The sequence below is a fragment of the Pterocles gutturalis genome, unplaced genomic scaffold (assembly GCF_000699245.1).
Source record: "Pterocles gutturalis isolate BGI_N339 unplaced genomic scaffold, ASM69924v1 scaffold34072, whole genome shotgun sequence".
NCBI classification, from domain to species: Eukaryota; Metazoa; Chordata; class Aves; order Pterocliformes; family Pteroclidae; genus Pterocles; species Pterocles gutturalis.
In genome coordinates this window covers 39,672-61,227 of record NW_010108978.1, presented here as the reverse complement: position 1 = coordinate 61,227, position 21,556 = coordinate 39,672, and the positions used below count along the sequence as shown (strand labels likewise).

General features: G+C 41.1%; 1 protein-coding gene across 1 annotated transcript in view; it reads right to left on the bottom strand.

The window, feature by feature from the left end:
• Positions 1–1,628: 1,628 nt before the first annotated feature.
• The window catches only part of CELF2 (CUGBP, Elav-like family member 2), a gene marked incomplete at both ends in the record, with an annotated part of 57,721 nt that continues 37,793 nt past the window's right edge, over positions 1,629–21,556 (bottom strand). Inside the window, 3 exons of the mRNA XM_010072827.1 lie at positions 1,629–1,772; positions 4,549–4,728; positions 10,359–10,478. Coding sequence (XP_010071129.1) covers positions 1,629–1,772; positions 4,549–4,728; positions 10,359–10,478 — 444 coding nt within the window. The remainder of the gene's footprint in view (positions 1,773–4,548; positions 4,729–10,358; positions 10,479–21,556) is intronic.

The window sequence follows — 21,556 nt, the reverse complement described above, 5'->3', positions numbered from 1 at the left end:
CACAATTGCTGCATTTCAATTAACATACCTTGATTTGACATTTCATCAAGATTCCTGGAGACCTCAACAACGATTTTGTCACCCCAACATACTAACTGAACTGGCTCCAGATCAATAGGGAGTCCATTTCAATTCCACTTTTCAAATTTGCTACAGCCTCAGGGACTGTTTTAACCCACTGCAGAAACATGCTGGACCATACTAGTCTAGATACAAACAATTTTTTTGTAAAGCTTAAAGAGATGAATGCTTCAAAACCAGCCTGAAAGACTATGGAAAAATGCAGAAAGAATGTCACACCCTTTTTCTAAACTGAATTAACTTTCCGTGTGTATTAAGGGCTTATCTTCTGGTGAAAACCACTCAAGATTGTGGAAGGCGTGACGTCCAGTGCAGTAGGTATTTCTGAGTAACTTGATGAATTCTCATGTTTGGGCACTGGCTGTTTAGATAAATTCAAGCTCTTTCAAGATGGGTTAAAACCCAGTAGCTGTGCGGCCCTTGAATGGCCCTGGTGGAGACAAACCCTCAGACATACACATTTTAACAAAACCTATATCTAAAAAAACCCAATGAAATGCATGCTAAGAGACGTGTATTATGGTTATTTGGGACACTTCAAAATTAAGGGATGGTGCTGTGCAAAGAGCAACACTGCCAGTACAAGGGAATTTTAGAAACTAAGGAGTTACCTGGACTGGTTACGCCTTTGTCATACATACAGTCATGTTCCTCTACCTTGGGAAAGATTTGTCACTCTTTCAGCTCCAAAATTTTCGGTCAAGCCTTATAAAACTTATCTTTAAGAGATTCTCACCTCTTCCTAGACCCTCCTCATGTCTTGCATAAGACCACAGTTATCAGACCAATGCTCCAACAGATTGTCACTCTCTTGCATTCTGTACTTCACTGAACTGGTGCATCTATGCTATTCAAAGGCCACCAGCTCACTTAATCAACCCTAAAATTTGTTTTATACTAACATATCTTCTCTGTTGTGATCTAATTTTGTGTCAGCTCAAAGTATTCTCTGGGAATCTTGACACTGACCGTGTGAGGCTCCCTTTGTCCTTGCCCTAAGGTAAGGGGAGATGCTGCCTTCCACAATAGACTGGAGCCTGCCCGCAACAGCCAGAGCTGCATATCTAGACATCAGCTGTCTGTAAAGTGTTCTGAACTACACATACACATCATTCAATCACTAATTGCAAAATCTTGTACTTAATTCAGAAGAAAGAAGCTCCTGTAACGTAGAAGTAATGGGTTAAACATACAGCGTTTCTAAGTGGCTCAGCTGTACAATAGAGAATAATTAGGTATCCATAATAAGGCAGTTTAATAGTACAGTAAATGACATTCCCCCACATAGGGTGTAATTAGTTTCATGTACTTGACACATTCATGCGAGATGTCGGACTGGAAGATTATTATTGTTTTTTCATATCCAATTTTTACTTAGAAGTAGTTTGTCTGCGCATCTTCCTGCTCATTTGAGGATTAACAGTCTATTATTTTTGGAATGAGTTTCCAGTATGACATTTCTCACATTGCTGTTAATTTTCCTTCCTGGCCCCTTCTCAGTACAGTGCATGTGGTTTCTAGTATTTGATTTATTAAATTTGACATACCAAAGCACTTGCTCAGATTGGTCTGTTTGTCAATGAAGACTTTAGCAGAGATAACATTTCCAAAAGGCATGAACATCTGCAGAATGTCCTGGTCTCCAAACTCCTGGGGGAGGTGGTAAATAAAGAGGTTTGCCCCTTCTGGACCTTTAGGAAGACAAAACAAAACAAAAAGTATGAAAACACCTATTACAAGTGCTATATTTAATCTGTTTTTCCATAATACTTACTGAAGGTGATGGTCAGAAAGCATTTCACTTTCTAACTTTGAAGGAACAAAAGCAGGTGGATCATCAAAGGAACAGAGCTGAAATGCAGCTCCTTAGAGCATCCTATCTTGAAAAGTGTTTACTTGCTGATTCTACTACAGAAGAAGTTAAGCTGCAGCCTCCTTCTTCAATTTACTGGAGTGTCTTTCAGTATAATTAAGGCTAGGAAAACAGGTACACCATGTATTACTCTCTCACAATACCCCAAGAACTGCACAAGGAGTCCTCTGCTGCCTCAGACACCTGCCTGGGTTTCTCAGTTTAATTCTTGTTGTGGGAACTTACGGAAATGCAATGAGCTGAGCTCACCTTTGAGTATCACAGGTGTAAACTCAAAAGGCAGGAAACTGGTGGAGAAGTGAATAAAAAAGATAAGACAAAGCAAACCTTGTGACTTGGAAATCAGGGAAGTCAGGGAGAGAAAGATACTCAGAATTAAATTTGTACTGACAAATTGACTTTTTTTTTTAATTTTTCTTTTAAATACAAATTCCCCATAGAAAGCTTTGTCTCCTGGAAGAAACTTTCTAAAATTAGTCTTTTAAAAAAGTTCAAAATAAAGTAGTTCAGTTGAAATTAAAGTGGCTTTAGACAAAGCTGAGCTTTCAAAGAAAGGTGCGAACAAAAAGGTGCTCCAAATATTTTTCTTACAGCCAAAATTTGAGAGACATGTTATTAGTGCTGTTGGTTTAAACACTCATCCTAGCGCTAATAGGTTAATTCTTTTCCCTAGCTCAATATCTCCTTTATAATAACATACTGGAAATGAGAAACGGAGCCAGATATGTGGCCTTCCCATGGGGACTCCAGGAGTGGTACACAAAGGGAGAAAATATTTCCAGTAAAAAAAACATCTCAAGTAACTTGTTTAAGTATTCCCTCACTTAATGGAACCTAAGTGTGCCTCAGATATGATATCCTTGGTTTTCTGGAGAGGAAGAGGAAAGCGCACATCAGATTTATGGAGGAGTACCTTCTGCAACACAGTCACGAAGCCTCACCTCTCCCATACAGAAGAACCAGGCTGGCTGCTCTCTCTTAGCCTGAAGGAAAAGGTTGCAATGCTTGCCCAAAAGGAGGGGATAAATGGATTAGGGAAAAAAAAAAGTTTTTAAAAAGAAATATATTTTTATGGTGTAAAAAAAAAAAGAGGAAAAAAACCTGCCACCTGGAACTTATTTCTGCTTACTACAAGTAAACTATCTTATCTAGAAAATAATTTTTTTTTGAAATAGAAAACCCGTATTAAACAATAGTTTAGAGCATATGCATGAGGCTGTTCACCGTGCTTCAGCATTTAATATTTACACAGCATTTTTGTCTGATACTTTCTCCTCAACCACTCCAGACTCTTCACCATTCCATCAGAAATCATGTTAAGAGACAAAACCCAGTTGTCAGTATTCAGTGATGGAATTTACTCACTTTAATTTAACCCCTTATGAATAGAAACACATACAACATATATGACTGTATTTTAAAAGGGACACTGCCAATTCATAATGACAAAAAAAAAGTAAGCCTACACTCGATGAACACTCATAAACAGAAAAAAAAAATAGAGAAAATCAAAATCAAACTGTCCTCTGATATGTATCTTACAATGACACCAAATAAATAATTACTGCTTTCAAATAGTCTGTTGTCACTGACCAAAGTGAGCAAGATGAAAGATAAATGTAGAGAACACAAAAAAATGAGGAAAAAAGTTAATTAAAAAAAATCCTTTAATTTTAAATAATCCAAGCTGTTAGCAGTAAATGAAGTAAAGAATCCAGAAAAAATATACTTTCTGGGTCCAGTGTCCCTATGCAATAGCCAGGCAGGGGAAGGCCAAATTTGTCTTCCTAGGAAACACTTCCTATAACAGTACAAGGTCCTACTTCAAAAGAGGATAAAAAAAAAATTCTCTTGAGGATATTATACTAGGCTTATTTCCAAAGCTTAGCTCTGGCAAGAACAGTAATGATAAGATAGATACAATCTTAGAAAGCATGCAATATTTTCCTATCCTTCTAGAATTAGCTGGAAATTAGGACGAGGGAAAACAATGAAAACAGAAACAAACCCCCCAAATGCCTGGGAAGTGTGCAGGGGAACAGAAGAGGGGAAAAGGGGAAGCTCATTTTCCTAAACATCTTGTAATTAGTATTCATTTATTCTTAGCAGTAACTTCCTGAGGTTTATTTGCTGTTGGCGCAGGGAGAGGGGGGCAATCATTCACTTAGCTGCTTCCCCGCAAGACCCACAATTACGCAAAGAACCACTCAAAGCGAAAACGGATCTTGTCATTAACTCAAAACCTTAAACCTAATCAGATTAACTCCATTATCATAGAAAATGGAAATCAGAAGAGTGAATGGCACCCATAAAGGGATGATATTTGTTACTGGTGCCTTTTTTACGCGGTAGTTGGTAAATGCTTTTATATGAGAAAGGAAGGTCAGGAAATTATAACTTGAAGGACAGATGGTTAAAAAATAACATTAAAAGTTAAAGTAACAACAGTAAACAGGAGAAAATGGAAAAAATCAAAGATTAGGCTTCTCAAGGTCCTTCATTAAGCCTCTGTGAAAAAATGAACCAACAACACGGCTTTCTTTTTTGGCCGTACATAGCTTGCTCAGCGCGGGAGTTGCTCCGCTGGTGCTTACCTTCCTTCTGGCTGCCCGCGGCGCTTTGCTGCTGCAACAAGCTCTGGCTGTACAACGTCGGCAGCGCGGCGGCAGCGTACTGCTGGATTCCTGAGTAGGCCTGGGTGAGCGCGTCCATCGTGCCGGCCGTACCGTTTGTCAAGCCTGTTGCGCCGAGTCCTCCGTTCAGGGCCGCCATACCTGAGAGCATTTGAGCAACTTTACAAAAAACCCAACAATAGAGAAAAGAAATTGCACTTGTTCATTAGTGCTTTCCGAAAGTCGTTGGTATTATATGACACTGACGACGACAGCAGTGCATGCACAGCTCGGCACTTCACCAAATGGAGACTGAAAACAAAGAAACACGACTTTGGCGTCAGGATCACTTCAGCACAAGGGTTGCACAGCCAAACGGACGCGCATGCAGCCTGCTACTGGCAAGTATGACAGCTCAGCGCTCCTGCAAGCCTCTCTGCCCACCCTCCTCGACACTCGTGCTTCTGCAGAGGGTATCTGAAGCTGGGAGAGTGGGACCTATTTGACCTGTACCCTTGTAAGCTGGCCACTGGGAAAAAACAGTCTGCAAGGCAACCAACTCTGTCTGGACAGCGTCTTTACCAACAGGACATGACCACATCATACCAGAAGTGTTTTGCTTGTGCAGAGTTAGCAGAGAACCCTGGATAACAGCATTTTGAAACAAACCTCTGTACATTTATGGGCCTCATCCCTTTGGTTTGTGGTAGGAAGATGGACTGCAATGCTCGGTGCTTCCATCCTCTTCCAGTTACTCCAGTGACTCCAGAAGAGATGAACAGCAGCACATCTGGAGTGACTAAGAGTGCTTCATCCAGACCAGGCATGGTCATGAAGAAACAAAAGCATTTGGTTCTAGCAACGCCTTTCTTCTCACGGGAAGCAGAGTCGCTTCATTTTTTTTTTTTTCTTTAAAGCGATTCTACATCCTGATAAATAACAGATTAATTTAACTGGGATGACTGCCAAAGAGTAAATTTCAGACTGGACTTCTAGCTGTGTGGAAAATGCCATCCATGCAAACAGTGCTGTCTGCAACAAGTTTTACTACTCTGACTGGATGGTGGACAAACTCCTGGGCTACACCCTCTCTCCATTGCTTCTGTTCCTCATCATGGCCCCTAAATCAGCCACGTTGAAGTTAACAGTGTTAACATTTATCTGTTTTTCATAAATTCCAGGAAAAGTGAATCTTCTGTTAGAGCTACAGTCTCTTTGGCAGTCGAAGGGGTGGCAGAGTTCCGACCCCTGCTCATCGCCCATTTGGGTCAACCAGAGCAGCAATTGCTCATCAGGACTGAGAGTTAGGCCATGCTTTCTGCACAATTATCTATCCCATCCTCCCCAGTTTTTAGGTGAACAGCTCACAAACAACTTAAAAGGGCTTATTCGGGCCCCTTGAAGTACAGGAGATCAGTCACCAGAAAAATGGAACACCCAGAACCACCAACAAACATTTCTTAGACATTGTGTAGTGTTTCTGTTGGCAAAATGATGAGTGAGGTGGCTGGTGGAGCCATATTAAGACCCAAAAGCTAGGAACACTGACAAGAAAGAGAGGGCTTAATTTCCAAGCAATAATAAGGGGTGATATGTAGGTTGGAGAAAAGCGAGGAAATTAAGCAGAGGACACTTTATAGTGAATTAACAATTAAATCCATTAGACTGGGAAACAAGCTTCAAGGAAAGTGACATAAACCTTATCACATGAGTAATTTAGAGATAGAAAGAATACTGCAGGGAATTATCCTGCATTGACAGAGGAGGATAAAGATGCTGACCTACTAGTTTTCTTCCATCTCTTATGTAGATTCAAAAAGTGTATTCCTATGAGTCTCTGATAATCAGGACAATTGCTCAAGTGGCACCTTTCTGGCTCCACCAGAGCCTATGCCAATTAAGAGAATTGTACCGCATAAATTATACCTTTTGATATTACTATAATTTGTGTGACTAAACACTTGACAGAGATGTGATATTCTTAGCCTTTCCTTAATAAAATACCTTGCACTTTGAAGATTTTTCTTTCCCTTCCACCCCACTTCAGAGCATCACTGTATCCTGATAGGAGCTACTGGCTGCCACTACTTTGAACAAAAACCTCTGTCAGAGCACAAGAGAAACAGATATTTGTTGTGTAATGGTTCCAGTCATAAAAGAAAAACTTGCAGACCAAGATAGCTTGTGAAGCATCTCATATCTAAAAGACAGGACATTTGGAAAATTAATGATAATAATGATAATGATAATAATAGTAATACATTATTTGGTCCTGAGCCTGACCTTAACCTGCTGTGATGTTTTTGTACTGAGGTTTGTGTCATTGCTTGCATGGGTTTACACACAGCACTGGTTAAAGTAAAGGCTCCTGATGAAGCAGCTTGTATCTCTCCTTTTATTATAGTGTTGAAATAACTTGATAACAGAGGATGCATTAGGATAACATGTTATCTTTCGTAAGTCATCAGCCTATTAGATAAACATGCTTTGTGCTGCAGTGGGCAGCATCCTCCCTCTTCTTTCACCTAGAATCAATAGTCCCTTCCCACCAAATGATTTCAGATTAGCAAACAGCCAGAGAGCCCTGGCTCACCGCACTGCTTCTGGGAAGGGCGCAGCTGCTGCTACTGCCACGCATGTGTCTAAATACTCTTCCCTCCTAAAGTAAAACAGATCTGCAGAAGGCTCTTGACATTTTTTCTGTTCTTCCTTTTTACATTTTAATGAAATCTACAAGGTCCAGCTGCAGTTACACATCTCTGCCATCTCTTTATTTATCTCTACCAATGCACCTCAGTCTGATATTGAACTCTGGTCCCTTCCTCACTTCTGTGAAATAACCTTTTGGAGTCTTTCATCTATGGCCTTCTATTTTTTTTGAGTTACTCTACATAATACAGAAGTGACAATGCTTGGCAAGTCCAAAGGTCTCTCAAAGTGCTTTCCAAGCACCTTCAAATCCATCCTGAATAGTTTTATCTCCATTTTACAGATGTAAATATGGGGGCAGAAAGGCTAAGTAACTGCCCTGGGTTCACACACAAATATTGTGTAATAGCTGTCCAGCATCCTGAGTCCATGGGCTTCTTTCTTCATTGCAAAGAATCTCTTCCTTCTTCTTTATTAATTTTTCTTCATTATTCATAATTCTTTTTGTTAGTTACATTATTTGAACTTATGTGCCCAAAGGAGACAGTGTAATGTTTTGTCATTTAAGGTTTTAGATGCTTCAAGCACAACTGAGGCAAGACTGGGTGAATCCCCACACCCTTGGAGACAGTTAAACTTGCCATACTCCACCTTCTTTAATTTCTAACACCTCAAGACATCTTTCTACACTGGTGCTCTCTACAACTGAGAGCACCACCAGTCTCCACAGCCCAGCTTCTTTTTCATGGACCCAGCCAGGATCCAGAAAACAGATAAAAGTCTCCTAGTGGGCTCAGCCTGGAAGACATTCTCCTTGTGATTTGCACATACAGAACAGGACATGGCTTCAACAGCAGAGTACTTCTTCCAACACCTCTGTGTAAATCAATGTCCAAGCCCAGTGCCACCTTCTGATTAATTTTTCGGTTAAGCTCTGCTTGACTTGTGCTTTGGATTGCCCTTGTTAAGTCTCCAATTAGAAGCATCTCATTCAATTCCAACTTCTCTGCACAACTACCTCAGGAACCTCCATGACCATTGAATCTTTTTACTGGAGTGCTTATGACCACGGCATAGTGTGAAACATGAGACTCACTGAATGTGAGGTTTTCCCTTAGGCAGGTTTGAGTGTGAACGACTGGATCAGACATGGTGGTGAGGAAAAGCACTGGCCTGCTGTTAAAATAAATAAGGGAGGTTGTTGTAACTTGAACAATGCTTCGCTATTGTTAGCATCACAAGTAACTGAAATTGATAATCAGTGCCTTCCTTTTCAGAGAAACAGAGCCACAACACCGTGTTGTGTTGTGGGGAAGCAGTTTCCCCTCTTTAGATCTCTCTCATATGTGCATATACATAGACAGACATATCCACATACATTTTGTAAGTGCTACACACATACAGATATTCTAGGCACATACACTCTCTGTGTCCTTAAAAACATCCATGAAGAAGGCTTGGGACTTAATGCACTTTTGGTACAAGTCCAGGAAGTAATGGTGGCTTAAAACAAGCTGAAATTTGGTACTAGGTTGTGAATACGTCATCAATACTTCGAATTACACATGCAGGTAAGCTTGCACACACATCACCTCAAAATACTTGCTGAGAAAATGTAAACACTTTGCTTGTAGCCTAGCAAGAAGTGTTTAAAAGGAGTGCAACAGAAGGGTTCCCACTCAAAGTCAAGAGCTCAGAGGTGATTCATTATTGCTCAGTCTTAATGGAGGGGGCATTATCTTGGAGTGCTCCAGTGTACCTGGGTTCTTGGTACTTGTGGGAGGGAAGGAGTGGGATGCTATACTCCTCTCTTGATATTCTGACTTCTTATAAACCAAGTAAAGCACAACGATTGTTTACCAGGAAAGGACATTTAATGATTTCTTACTTATGACAAGGTAGCTCCCTTACTACAAGAACCCATGAGAGGTGGTAAGTTAGCTTTTCATGCATGCCATTTTCAGTGGCTTGCTTTAATACTAACATAATAACAAGAAATGAAATAACATCTGCCTTTTTGGGACCTAATACTTACTCTTCTTAAGTTGCTCTTGAGTCATATACACTATGAGGTTGTTAGTGTGAAATACGCATGTCCTTGCCAGAAGCAAGACCTGTTTTACACAAGACCCCATGCAACCACTCAACATTGCTACATGGACATCCATTAGCCCCCTTCCTTCCCAGCTCCCAACAATGACAACCAGAGATCACAGGACAAAAAGATTGGGTGAGCAGCCAAGTAACAGTGACAGAAAGGACATCATGCAGAGCATCAGAGTGAGCAAGAGATACTGAGGAGGACACCCATTCCTGGGGGTACATTATGATGGGTCATGGACTGGCAATGACCAAATAGATTCCTTGCATTGCAAAAGGAAATGCAAGGAGCAACAGCAGCTAAAAAAAAAGGAGGGGGGGGAAATGTCACTGGACACATCTCTTCCATTGCAGGCAAAAGTGAAATCATCATAGCAGAAACAATAAAAAACCAAAAAAATCCTTCTTCTTCAGGAAAGTCTTGACCAAGGCTAAGAACAAGGAAGAATGTTCTAACAACTACCGGCATCTATTTAGCTGGAGATGCCAGGGTTTGTTTCAGATGTCATAGGATAGATGTGCATGCTCTGGTATTACAGGTGACTGAGAGCATCATTCTCTTCTATTTGCCAATTAAAAGCGAAAGACTTGCCTTCATTTTTAAAGTATGTTGCTCTCAAGTCACTTTGATAATTCCTACAGACATTAAAAGACTGCCTCCATAGCAAACACCTTTCTTATCACTACATTTCTAAGTGAGGTTTTGTACATTGGGGTGATTACCTGTTTTTAGACTCCCTAAATGAAAAAGGAGCCTCTCCTCTAACCTAGATAACCCAAATGCCTGGTGACATTTCTTTTACCTTCCATATGCCCAGCAAGAAAAGGAGTCTTTGTGCAGGGACCCAAGGGACTTCACTTTGCAGAGCAAACTATGTGAAACGAAAAGCCTCCAGAACGGCACACATAGATCAACTTGACCCCCTTATTTTGTATATAGACTAAAAATAATAATATCATCGCTTTACAGTTGATAGTTTTTGTGGCATGATTACTGGGGAAGGCTGTCCACCACAGCAATAAATACTCACTGTTTACGGTACCTGCTAGTGCATTAATATTATTCAGTCCAACAGTGGCTCCAGCCAATCCTTGGAGAGTACCCAGAGAAGTCAAAGAATTCATGGCCGCACCAGCTGTGGAATTAGCAGTTGATGCAGCCACTGAAAGGAAAAAAAAAAAGCAAGGCAAAATTAAAGGCCATATTTTGCTTATTTTATTTGATCACAACCCATCTTACAACAATGCTGAGCACAACAACAGGGCTGCTTGCAAGAAAAAGAAAAAAAGAAAATGAGACCAATAGACCAACCTTGTTCAACATATTAATAGCATGATTATTCATGGAAAGTGTTGATGAGCCTTGAACTGAAGGGCTGGATCACAAAATTCAGCATTGTGCTTTTATTTGCAAACATAATACAGAAACAGTAAGTATGGGATCAGTCATTTTCTCCAAAGTTTGTCAACCAACCTAGCATCCCAGGCTGACCAGCTAACCAGGATACTGAAATTTTGCCACATTTTAAACTCCATCATTAAAAAAAAAATTAGAATTACTCACAGTAATTTTGTCATACAAAGGCTTTCTGTTCTGAGCCCCAAGTCTTCTAAGAGAAATTTTATTTATTCTAAGTGAGACACTATGCCATTATGGCTCTGCTCTAGGACACTGTGTGAACATCATTTAAAGTCTTGAAGTTTACAAAAAGAAGAAAGGCCAGCCAAATACAAAATTTAACTACTATCCATTTACCACAGGCTTTTAGCTTGGCCTTCGTACATAACTACTCATGTATGTGCACCCCATAAATGATACTATCTGCATGCCCAAAAACTCTGCCAGGGGAAACTGAGGCTCAGGTGGAGAAAAGGTCCTTGTGGCTACAGTGCCAAGGGAATGATGAAGGTGGATGAGATTAATCCATCTAAACTACAACACTTAGGAAGAGAAAGAGACTCACTCTCTTGCAGAAAGTAATGAAGGACCTTACAAAGAGCTATCCTAAATGATAGGTTGGATGAACTAGAAAGATGCGTCTCTCTCATAAAAGGGCCTTGAATAACCAGTGTAGATTAAACACTTAACTTACAGGTAGGTAAAGCTGTACCAGATGAATCACACTCATAAAAGCTGCAAAAGCAATTAGGTTTTTAGCTTGTCTCCTGAGCCCCACTTTAGTGCATCAATCATAAAGACTTTCTTTTCCTTTAAAAAGTTGTATTATCTTCTGAAAAGTGAACATCTAAAGTCAGTTTTGTTGATGATTTTTACCAGAGGCAAATCATGTCTACATCGTACTTTTCTGCTCCTATTCATTGTCTAGCTGTGAAATGGTTAAGACCACATTTATCTTGATGCTCTTTTGAGCTGTCAAACCCACCAGATTACTCTGTAAATCCTCAAGAAAGTGAAGTCTATACAGGAACCAGTAAGGAAAGTAGGAGGCAACTTGTTCACTCTGTGGGTCAACCTTAAAGCTCTAACCTACAAATACCCCATATTTACAACCTTAATAACCCACCTTTACAACCTTAAGACCCACCAAAGACAAGCCTTCACACTCATGAGACTCTCTGGGTGTGGGTGAGGAGAGGTTTCCAGACTCCATGAGGCATTTCTTGTCCCCACTTCCCCCGTATCCGGAATGTTAACTTGAATAATTTTATATGTTGCAGATAGAAGCAGCTTTGATTATTCAATCTCTCTCCGCAAAGCAATAAGAAGCCAATAATGTCTTTGATTAAAAAAAAAAGTAATCAAAAAAAACCAAGCAAAAAACCACTTTTGTCAGATAATGTGGGCACCAACAGAGAACAGAGAAAAAAATCAAAGTGAATGAACGTCAGTGAATTCCCTGTGACCAACACTGCTCCGTGTTTCTGCTCATGTTCATTAGCAGATCATTTAAATGAAGTATATAAACCTCACATCTGAAGGATCTGATTGGTTTTGACTGGGCTGAATTCCATCCATTTCTGTTTCAGAGGATTATTACCCTTTTCTCTTGAGAAAACATATATTTAGGAAATGAGAGAAATGGGGGCTAGGAAACTGCCTGAAAATTACATTAAAGCTCTTGGGGGCAAATAACTCCTGTGAATGAGAGCCATACGCTTATGGATCGTCAACACATCTGTTGGAGAAGGCAGAAAAACCTGATTAAATCCTTCCCTCTTGCATGGCTCACAGAGTACGTTATGGTGGCTCTTATCATAGTCTCACTGCTCAAACACATGCTCCAGGGATGGCCAGTGTCTGGGGCCAACATCTCTTTTCTTCTTTTATTCACATCAAATTTCTCTATTCCTTCTGACAAACACAGGGCAGGTGCCTCAGTGATCCTTGCATCTGAAGTCACACTGTAGATTATCTAGTTTGCCTAAATAATGATTTGGCGTATAATCAATGTAAAATACTAGTTGGAGCACTGAAGCACCTCAGAAATCAGCGTTTTGTTGTTGTGGCTATTTCTTCTGCTTAACAGTGATCTGTCTCACAGATCCACTGGGACAATGCTTTTTCTTCTTTGGCTTATTATTACTTTGAGGAGAAAAATCTGAACAAATATTGTGGTTTCCATTATCTTATTGAGCATGGGGTGAACAGAAAGGAATGGAGCTCCTTTTGTTAGGGCACTTGTAAAGGACGATCCAGCACCTTGCTGCATGAGGTTTCCTGAGAGACTCCACTCTAGTTACCTCCTTCCCTTTGACCAAGACATGCATGTACGAAATGAAACCAGTGATGAGCTAAAATACTATAATAAAGTGGCCATAAAAGGTTCAAGATATTGAGAGGTGAAAATTTCTCACAAAATGTTGGACAAAACCAACAGATGACACGATGCTATTCCCTGTTGCCAAAAAAACTTAAAGGGAGATGAAACAAAAGTTAAAAGGTCCTACAAGACATGTGTGGAGGCTTAGGCTATCTGAAAGTTTTTACCTCACGTGCTCCCAGAATACGTTGAAATCCATCTAAAGACAAGGACCATGCTTCTCCCATCCTTTGCCCTTTGATAGTTTCTTTCAGCTAAAAAAATGTAACACATATTGAATCAAAGGGAAAAAGAAAAATCACACCCTTTGTGATAGCAGAAGGTGACTGCACTACTTTGGGGGAACCTGTATAACTCCCTCACGTCAGCAAAGCTCTTGGGCTCCACAACTGCTCAGAGTAATGGCAAAGGAAGTATAGTTCACTGTCAGAATAGCATTATTCTATATTTATGGCTTTTAGTTGTCCAGATGACAAAAATAGATTGGATACCTACAGAATTTATAAATTGTTTTTTAGCAGGTTCCCCTGCCACCAAATAAATTAAAAGAAAACATTTCGCAACTCCCTCCATCCTCCACACCAGCACATTGCTGCTCTGAATCGAATCACTTCATAGTGCTGCTTAATAAACAGTAGGCATCTGTCTCCAGGTACTTAGACAGCTTGATGTACGGAGCCATAGTGCCACTAGGAATTGCCTTATTTGTGCTGCTGGTGCACCAGCATTCGGTGCAACAGGGAGGAAAATCAGAACACACAAAAAAAAGTGCAAATGACTTGGGCTGCTGGTGTCACTCTGTATGGCACACCCTGTACCCACAGCATGTAGTGTATTATTTTTCTCTTTATACTGGGAATTTTACCCTTGCCTCCTTAAAACCCATACATGTCAGGGAGTCAATATGTTTCTGGAGCAGTATTAAGTGAGTCAGCTAATACTGAGACTAGGGGGAGAGATTCAACAGGCTGGAGCTCCAGCCTGATGAATGCCAGCTGAATATACAACAGTTGGTGAAGAACAGAGACGCTTTTTACCAGCTGCACCGATCGTTCCCTCACAACGATAAGCCCTGGATAAACATCGGAACATGATAGATACGATTTGGTCTCCTCAAAGGAACTTTTTCCTCTCTAACATCAGTCATCGGAATAAGCCGACAACTTTCTCAAAGAGGCTGTTGCTCAAGCAGAGACTATTGGCAGCAGCTGCAGGGCTGAATCCTTTGGCTGTTGTTGCAAAAGTTCAGACAAGATGTTCATCATATTCCCCGCTGACCTTAAAAATCTATTAATACGTGAAAATAACATCACAGCGTTGGATAAAGAAGTCAGTTTAGACTTGTAGGAGTAGTTGTCCTGTAACCTGTAGAACAATCTGCTCTGTTTCCTGCAGGCACGCTGCGTGCTGGTCACCTGTTGCCTTCTCCATCCAGGCCACATACAGAGGCTTTAGAGAACACTTCAGCATCTCCAACCATGAGAGGTGAGAAGGTTAACAATGTTTATTTTAGCATAAGAGACCTTACTGTTTCTTCTTCATTGACCCCTCTATTCCCACATTTGTGTCAGTCTCACAGCCTTCCTCCTCTTTCTTCCAAACTCAACTCCAATTTAATAAACATCCAGAAAACTTTAATACAAATAATATTATTAAGAAGCTGTGAACTGGAGAAGGGCATGGCTGCAGCCTTTCCTCAGCACACCCCCAAATCACTCCCAACCCCAGCCATTTGATCTTACTGTGCTTTCTCCATTTAATTGATGAAATTTTTTGCTGTCAGCTTCATTATAAATAAAGAGACTTAGCCTTTGGTTAATCAATTCTTTAACAGAGCTCTCTTTGATACAGAGAACACATTTTCATTTGGAGTGGTTGCTCTACACGGTATAGATATTTGTGTTTAACTAGTAATGTTGCATTCCTAGAGATTTTTAAGCCTGGAAAGAGCTGGCATTTTCAACTATTCTCCTCAACACATTTATTTCTGCCTGTAAAAGGTTATAGCACCTTTTAGGTCAGAGATTTTTTTTAATGGAAATCTAAACTAGCAATGAGCCATTTCCCTTTTAATTTAAATAACATTTCAGCACAATTCCTAACTACTATGCCAACCTAGAAAAAAAAATGGTATTAGCATAGAAAGTTTTGGCCATTGTTTTGATTAGCTTATATCCAAAAAGTCATGATGATTTACATCATTTGGATGTACATCAGCTGGAAAACTAGTTTCAGGATTAGAGCATCTAGGAAAGGCAATGATGTGTAAATATTTCTTTGGCTTTGCTATGCACACTGTGGATGGGATTAATTTCCCCAACTTTGGCAACCTTGTTAGTTTAAGCTAGTCTAGTCCAAACGCTTCTTTTGGACTGTCTCTGAGGTGAAGAGACCTCCAACTCAGAAACCCTACCTTTAGATTGCTATCTCAGGATGGCCTGAATTGCCCACTAGAAGTGCCCGTTTCCACTGACTGAGATGGCGAACTCAAAGTAGATGCAGCCCATTCAGAGAGGAAACATGTTGTAGGACAGATCCTGCCCTTCCTGTTGGCCACACGTTGTGCTAACAACCTGGTGATCTGAAAGTGATGGATCTGCTTTCATCCTGCATGCAGAACCGATGCCAAACCATGCAGACTCAGGAGTTTGAATGTAGTCACCTCAATCAAATCTCAAGCTCAGAGAATTGCCTGATGCTGGGTGATTTGGAGCTAATCTGCAGAGGATGTGCACTATTCTGCCAAGCACACCCTGTCAGAGAAAGGAGCTAGGCAGCAGGGACTTCTGCAGCGTTACAGTACAGGTCATACAAAGCAGGATGGTCTTGCACAAAGGCATGCAGGATGAGCTAAACTACTAGGTGCTATTGATGCTTTTCCCAGTTATGCCTCAAACTTCCCGTGCTGCCCTAGATAAAGCCCTCGCTATGTTTTTTTGCTGCAAGACAGGGCTAATTCTGCTTTTTTCCAGTCGCTGGCTTGTCTCTTAGAAAGCCATATCTTGGAGGCACAGGCACGTTTTTGTCATGCCTATTTACTTCCTCCAGCGAGGACCAAGGAGTGCCCTTGATACAGCTTCCAGGCATACTGAAGGAAGTAAACCACAGGCCTATGTTTGTCTGCAGTACAGCCTTGGGCAATGCCACCCCTCCCATGTCTCAGGGCCAAGTTATGAAATGAATCTTCTTCTGCAACACAGGAGGTCAACCGGAGGGTTCAGGGAGGCTGCCTGCGCATTTGGTGATGAAAAAAAGTGCTAGATAAGCACTGCATCTCACTGTTGCTCTGAAGAAAACGACCTATTCAAATCATACATGGACCACTATGAGTTAGCAGAGAGATGGTTTGCAGTGCATTGCTGAACCCATTCTTTCCTTAATTTTTTTTGTAAATGTCTAAGTAATAAAGAACTCCAATGACTTCTCAGCAAAGTGATATACCCCCCCCCAAAAAAAAGAATCTCTTGGAAACTCCCCACTATATGTGTTAACTTGGCAGTTTTATGGGTGGTGATACGCAGCAGGCTGTGCACTCTCTCCATTCCTCTTTGCCTTGTCCTGTTCCCTTCCTCCTCTTCCAACACTGACATACTGTCTGGAAATGATATCCAGTCACACTGGAGGCCTGGGACTACGGTATTAAGAATATCAAAGAGGCAATTTGAAAGATTTTAAAGTGAAGTTTCTTCGTTGGTACATAACTTTGGTTTTAGGGCAGGACTACAGAAAAGCACGGGCAGCTTTTGCTCTTTGCCTGCGTAGAGGGTTGCCGCAGACCTTCACCCACCCTATCCACATGAAGAGCATCTTTCTGGTGCTGCAGGGCGTCAAGGCAGCTCCAAGACCAGCTGAACTATGCTGGGGCTTTCCCCATAGAGATTCAAAGTGGTAACGGTGTCAGCCCTGCTGGCAGCTTTCCTTTAGGCAGCTCTCGGTTACACCCCACCATCGCCTGTCACTGCCTAAGGCACGGCACAACAGGAAGCTCAACGTTTACTTTGATATCCGTGACCTGCTTATCTGTGTTCTGGTCACATCCTGCTTAGTCAGTCGTAGAGGATGTGCATATGTTAAAAAGCAAACCACACCACTCGGCTGGGAACCACAACTTTGTTCTTGTTGTTTTCCTTCATGGAGAGTTGAAATAACTCGGTGTTCAAAGTGCTTATTTTGTTCTGGTTTAGATGATATAGCAGTGCACCAGGGATCAAAATTACCCACAAATTTAAGGTTCAGCATCTCTATGACTTTAAGCGTGAGAAGTTGCAGAGAAAATATGTTCTCTTTTGGGAGAGAGGCTTGTCAAATCTGCATTGGTTGTTGTCTGAGTCCAGAATCCTGTTTCTTGTACTGAATTTGGGTGTATTTCTGATTTTCTGCTGCCTTCCTGAGCTCACTGGCTCCAAGGACTAGATAAAAGAGATCTGACTTAATCTGCTTCTGAGTGAACGGCTGCTATTCAGAGGGATGCAGATAGGCAGAGCTGGCCAACAGGAACCTTATGAAATTTAACAGCAAAGTCCTGCACCTGGGAAGAAATAATCCCTTTTGGTTAATACATGATGGGAATGGATGGGCTGGGGAAGAGCGCTGCTGAAAAGGAACTGGGGGGGGAGGTCCTGGTGGGAGATGACCATGAGCCAGCAACATGCCCTGGCAGCAAAGAAAAGCAACAGCATCCTGGGCTGTTGGAACAGAAGAAGAGCCAGGAGACCCAGGTGATTTTTCCTCTTTATTCAGCACTTGTTAGACCACATCTAAATACTACATCCAGATTTGGGCTCCACATTGTAAGGAAAACATTGATCAGCTTGAGGGAGTCCAGCGGAAGTCCAGTGAGATGGTCAGGGGCTGGAGCACTCATCCTGTAACAAGCTGGGATTGTTCAGATTGGAGAAGATATGGCTTCAGGTGGACCTAAAGCAGCCTCCCAGTACTTATGAGGATGTCGTCAGCTAGATAGAGCAGTAGTGCATGGTGGGAGGATGAGAGGTAAATTGAAACAAGAGAAGTTCAGTCCAGATATAAGTAAAAACATCTGTACCATGAAGATTGTCAAGCCCTGGAACAGATTACCCAGATTTCCCAGTCCATGTCCTTGGAGGTTTTCAAGACTCGACTCGATCAAGCCCTGAACAATCTGATTTCACCTCACACCTGACCCTGCTTTGAGCAAGGGGTTGGACTACAGACCTCCTGAGGGTCCTTCCAACCTTGATTACTCTATGAACTTATGAAAAGTAGAACAGTGTAGCAGAAAAGGAGAAAAAGTCAGGTAACGCTGAGGCAGAATGAAAGAAAACTGAAGAATGAAAATGTGTTGGCAGAAAACTGAACAGGAGATCTGGCTTCTGTTCTTGGGTCTGTTTACAGGTATAGAGCTTGACACTGAATATACCACTTAACTCTTGACTGTGCTTCTGATCCTAGTCTGCCACAACTAGTCAGTGCGTAAGGTTTCCAGGGCTAGACCAACATCTAACAAAAGGAGGTCTTGACCTTAGATTTTAGATTCCCCTTAGTTTTCTTTAGATTAGCGACGTACAACAGAAAACAAAATTGTAGTACAAGTATGGAAAGAAAGAAATTATATAGATATAAATAAATCATGCAAAGAGAGTAAATGCAGTCAGAAAAGAAAATAAAAATTATTTTAATACTTCTAACATCTCTCCAGTCAGTGACAGGAAAAAAAAACATAAGTGTTGGGGACAAAGGGAAAAGAAATATTAAACCCAAAGAAGGAATCTCTAATTTTAGCAAGTTGAATTTAAAGTCTGTGTTTACTACCCAAAATCTCTTGAGTAAACTGAATATTCCATTGTCGTTCTGTTAGTACAATAAAGCTAAGAGACAACACTGGATTTAAGGATAATCAGATTAAAGCTGCATTCTCTGTTTTCTTTCTAATTTTTAGTTGCAAAAAACAACCATGTTTGGAACAATGTCTTGCAAACTGCATCTAAACAAAATGAACACCTGCTGACCCAAATGAAAGACTAAAGATATTGGACAAAGTTTAGCTGTGTTGGACAAAGTCTATGCAAAGCTTCCAACTTTGGTCTGATTTACATCTTCTTTTGGTTGTAGTGGTCTCTTAAACAGAGAAGAAAGGCACCCAACTGTAGGATGTTCTTATGTGGTGGGGAATCTGGACCATGGATCTGGTGTTACTCAGCTTTCTGGCCAGATCTGATCTTACACATTTGAGGTCAGCTGATTAAGGTGTATCCTCTTTATGTAGCACTAACAACAACTGGTCATTTAAAAGAAATGGAGGCCAAAAAACTTTCTCCTAAACACAGAATTTAAGTGTCCCCTATGGAAAAGAGAGCGATTCAAGTATAGTAATGATGGAGCTTATGAAATGAGGATTATAAACATGGCATGGGGAGAAGTGGGTAAGTCAATCACACTGCCCATGTGGCATTGCTCTCAGGAATTTGCAGTTGCGTTTCTGTCTGAAATGAGCACACTCTACAGGCTCTGACTGCATAAGGAACATTTTAGAGGGGAAGAATAATTAAGCGATGACAGAGGCATCATCATTATTAGATAATCACAACCCAGGGGCATTAACAAACGTTGAGTGTCTCTAATCCCATGGGGTCTAATTATTCTGTGATAATAACCACACCTCCAAGTTTTAATTTATTCTTGTGGAGAATCTAGGGGGGGAGGTGGGGGAAGGGGGGGCATTTTAATATTTTTATGGAAAGAAGATGCAGTTGGCCTTTCAAAAGGGCTCATCAGTATTCTAATCTAACTAACATGTGTGATTGGCATTAAATTGTCTGCCCTTTACGGTGATCTCCAGCCAATCCAAGTATTCACCCCTGCACAAACCGGTGGTCTCCCAGTTGCTAACATGGAACCAGCATGCACTGGTCCTGTTTCTTCGGGCAGCTTTTAGCAAAGGAGAGGGGAATTTTCCTAGTCTGGGGAGGTTAATTCTCTGTGAGGTCCTCTGACAAACACATTACCATTTTGGGGAAGAGAGGAGTAAAAACTTGCTCATTTTCCAGTGCTTGGAAGTGCTGTCTGACATGTCAAAAAGGAAAATTCTAGTAAGTTTAAGTGCTCTGCCTGTGCTTGGATAGAATAAAAGAAAAGTGACAGACGTACTCCTGAGTGCCAGAAAAGCAAGAGAGCAAGAAAGAGTCAGGGAGAAACAAGAATGACAATATAGAAAGACATATACGAATATCACAGCCTTCTCAAATAACTCAGTGTCCTTCTACTTCTTCATTGCTCACAGGTGAACAATTCCTTTGAAAGACTGTCCATATCTTCTCAGGGCACAGAAAAAGAGAAGCACCAGCGGGGCAGGGAGGAAGGGAGAGCAGCATACTCTCAACATCTGTTTGCTTCTGTGGCTGTGTGCATGCACGTGCAAATGAGACTAAGCAAGACAGAGCAAGAGAGAGAGAAGAGGAGAGGAGTCTTTCCCCCTGGTGATCTTTTTGGCTGAAGCTGACTTTCTGGAAACAGCTTTATATTTTACAAAGTCCTTTGAGTACATTCACTTGTACAAGAAAAAAAAAGAAAACAGGGAGGCATTCAAATTCTTTGCAAATTCAGAAGCAGCCAAGGTCTTCAAGAACTGGAGACTAACTTTAGAATCATAACTCCATACTCTCCAGTAGTGCATGGGTCTTTGAGAGCTAAGGAAGCTCTGTGAGCTTGGGACAAGTGAAAATCAGGATCATTTATCTTAATCACTTATGTCATTTATATTAAAGCCTAACTTGACATTTATGATTGTCTTGAAAATACGGTGTCTACACTGAGGACCTTCCACAGCAGTGCAAAGAAGAAGAAAACAGAGCATACAAAGGCACCACAGGTATGGCAGACAAGCCTACCAGCTGGCTATTTTTGTAGTCTTCTAGTCTTATGTTCTGTAAGTTTCCTCCAAACCTATCAATTCAACAGGAAGTATTTTAGGAAACAGGGGTTTATTGACTGGGCACATCTTTGTGAATCTAGGCTATTGTGTTTAGGGGTACATTTACCTGTGAGTTTATGAAGATGGAGAGAGAGAGTAAAAAGCAAGTTAATATTCTGGGCCAATTCCACACTGATGCTTCTGTTTTGTTGAAATGTCTTGCTCAATGAAGATCATCCACCTCTAGTGTAAACTGCAAGTCATATATCCTACTTCAGCACTGTGCCTGCAACATATCATGCGTTCTCCCCAGCAGACCACAACCATAAATCAATTTTGCTTTTGGGTGGGAAGTATTTAAAGGGAGGCTGGGGAAGAGAATAAGAGGGCACAGTGGACTGGCTTGGGCTAAACTTCATAGCTGCCCGCCCATTAGATATTTCCAACTGTAACTTGCACTGAAAACAAACCAAATTGCAACCCCACAACATGAAGAAAACAAAGAATAATTACTGAGTATTTATGACTCTGTTTTACTCAGTGGGGCCAAGGGCTGTGGACTGTGTTCATC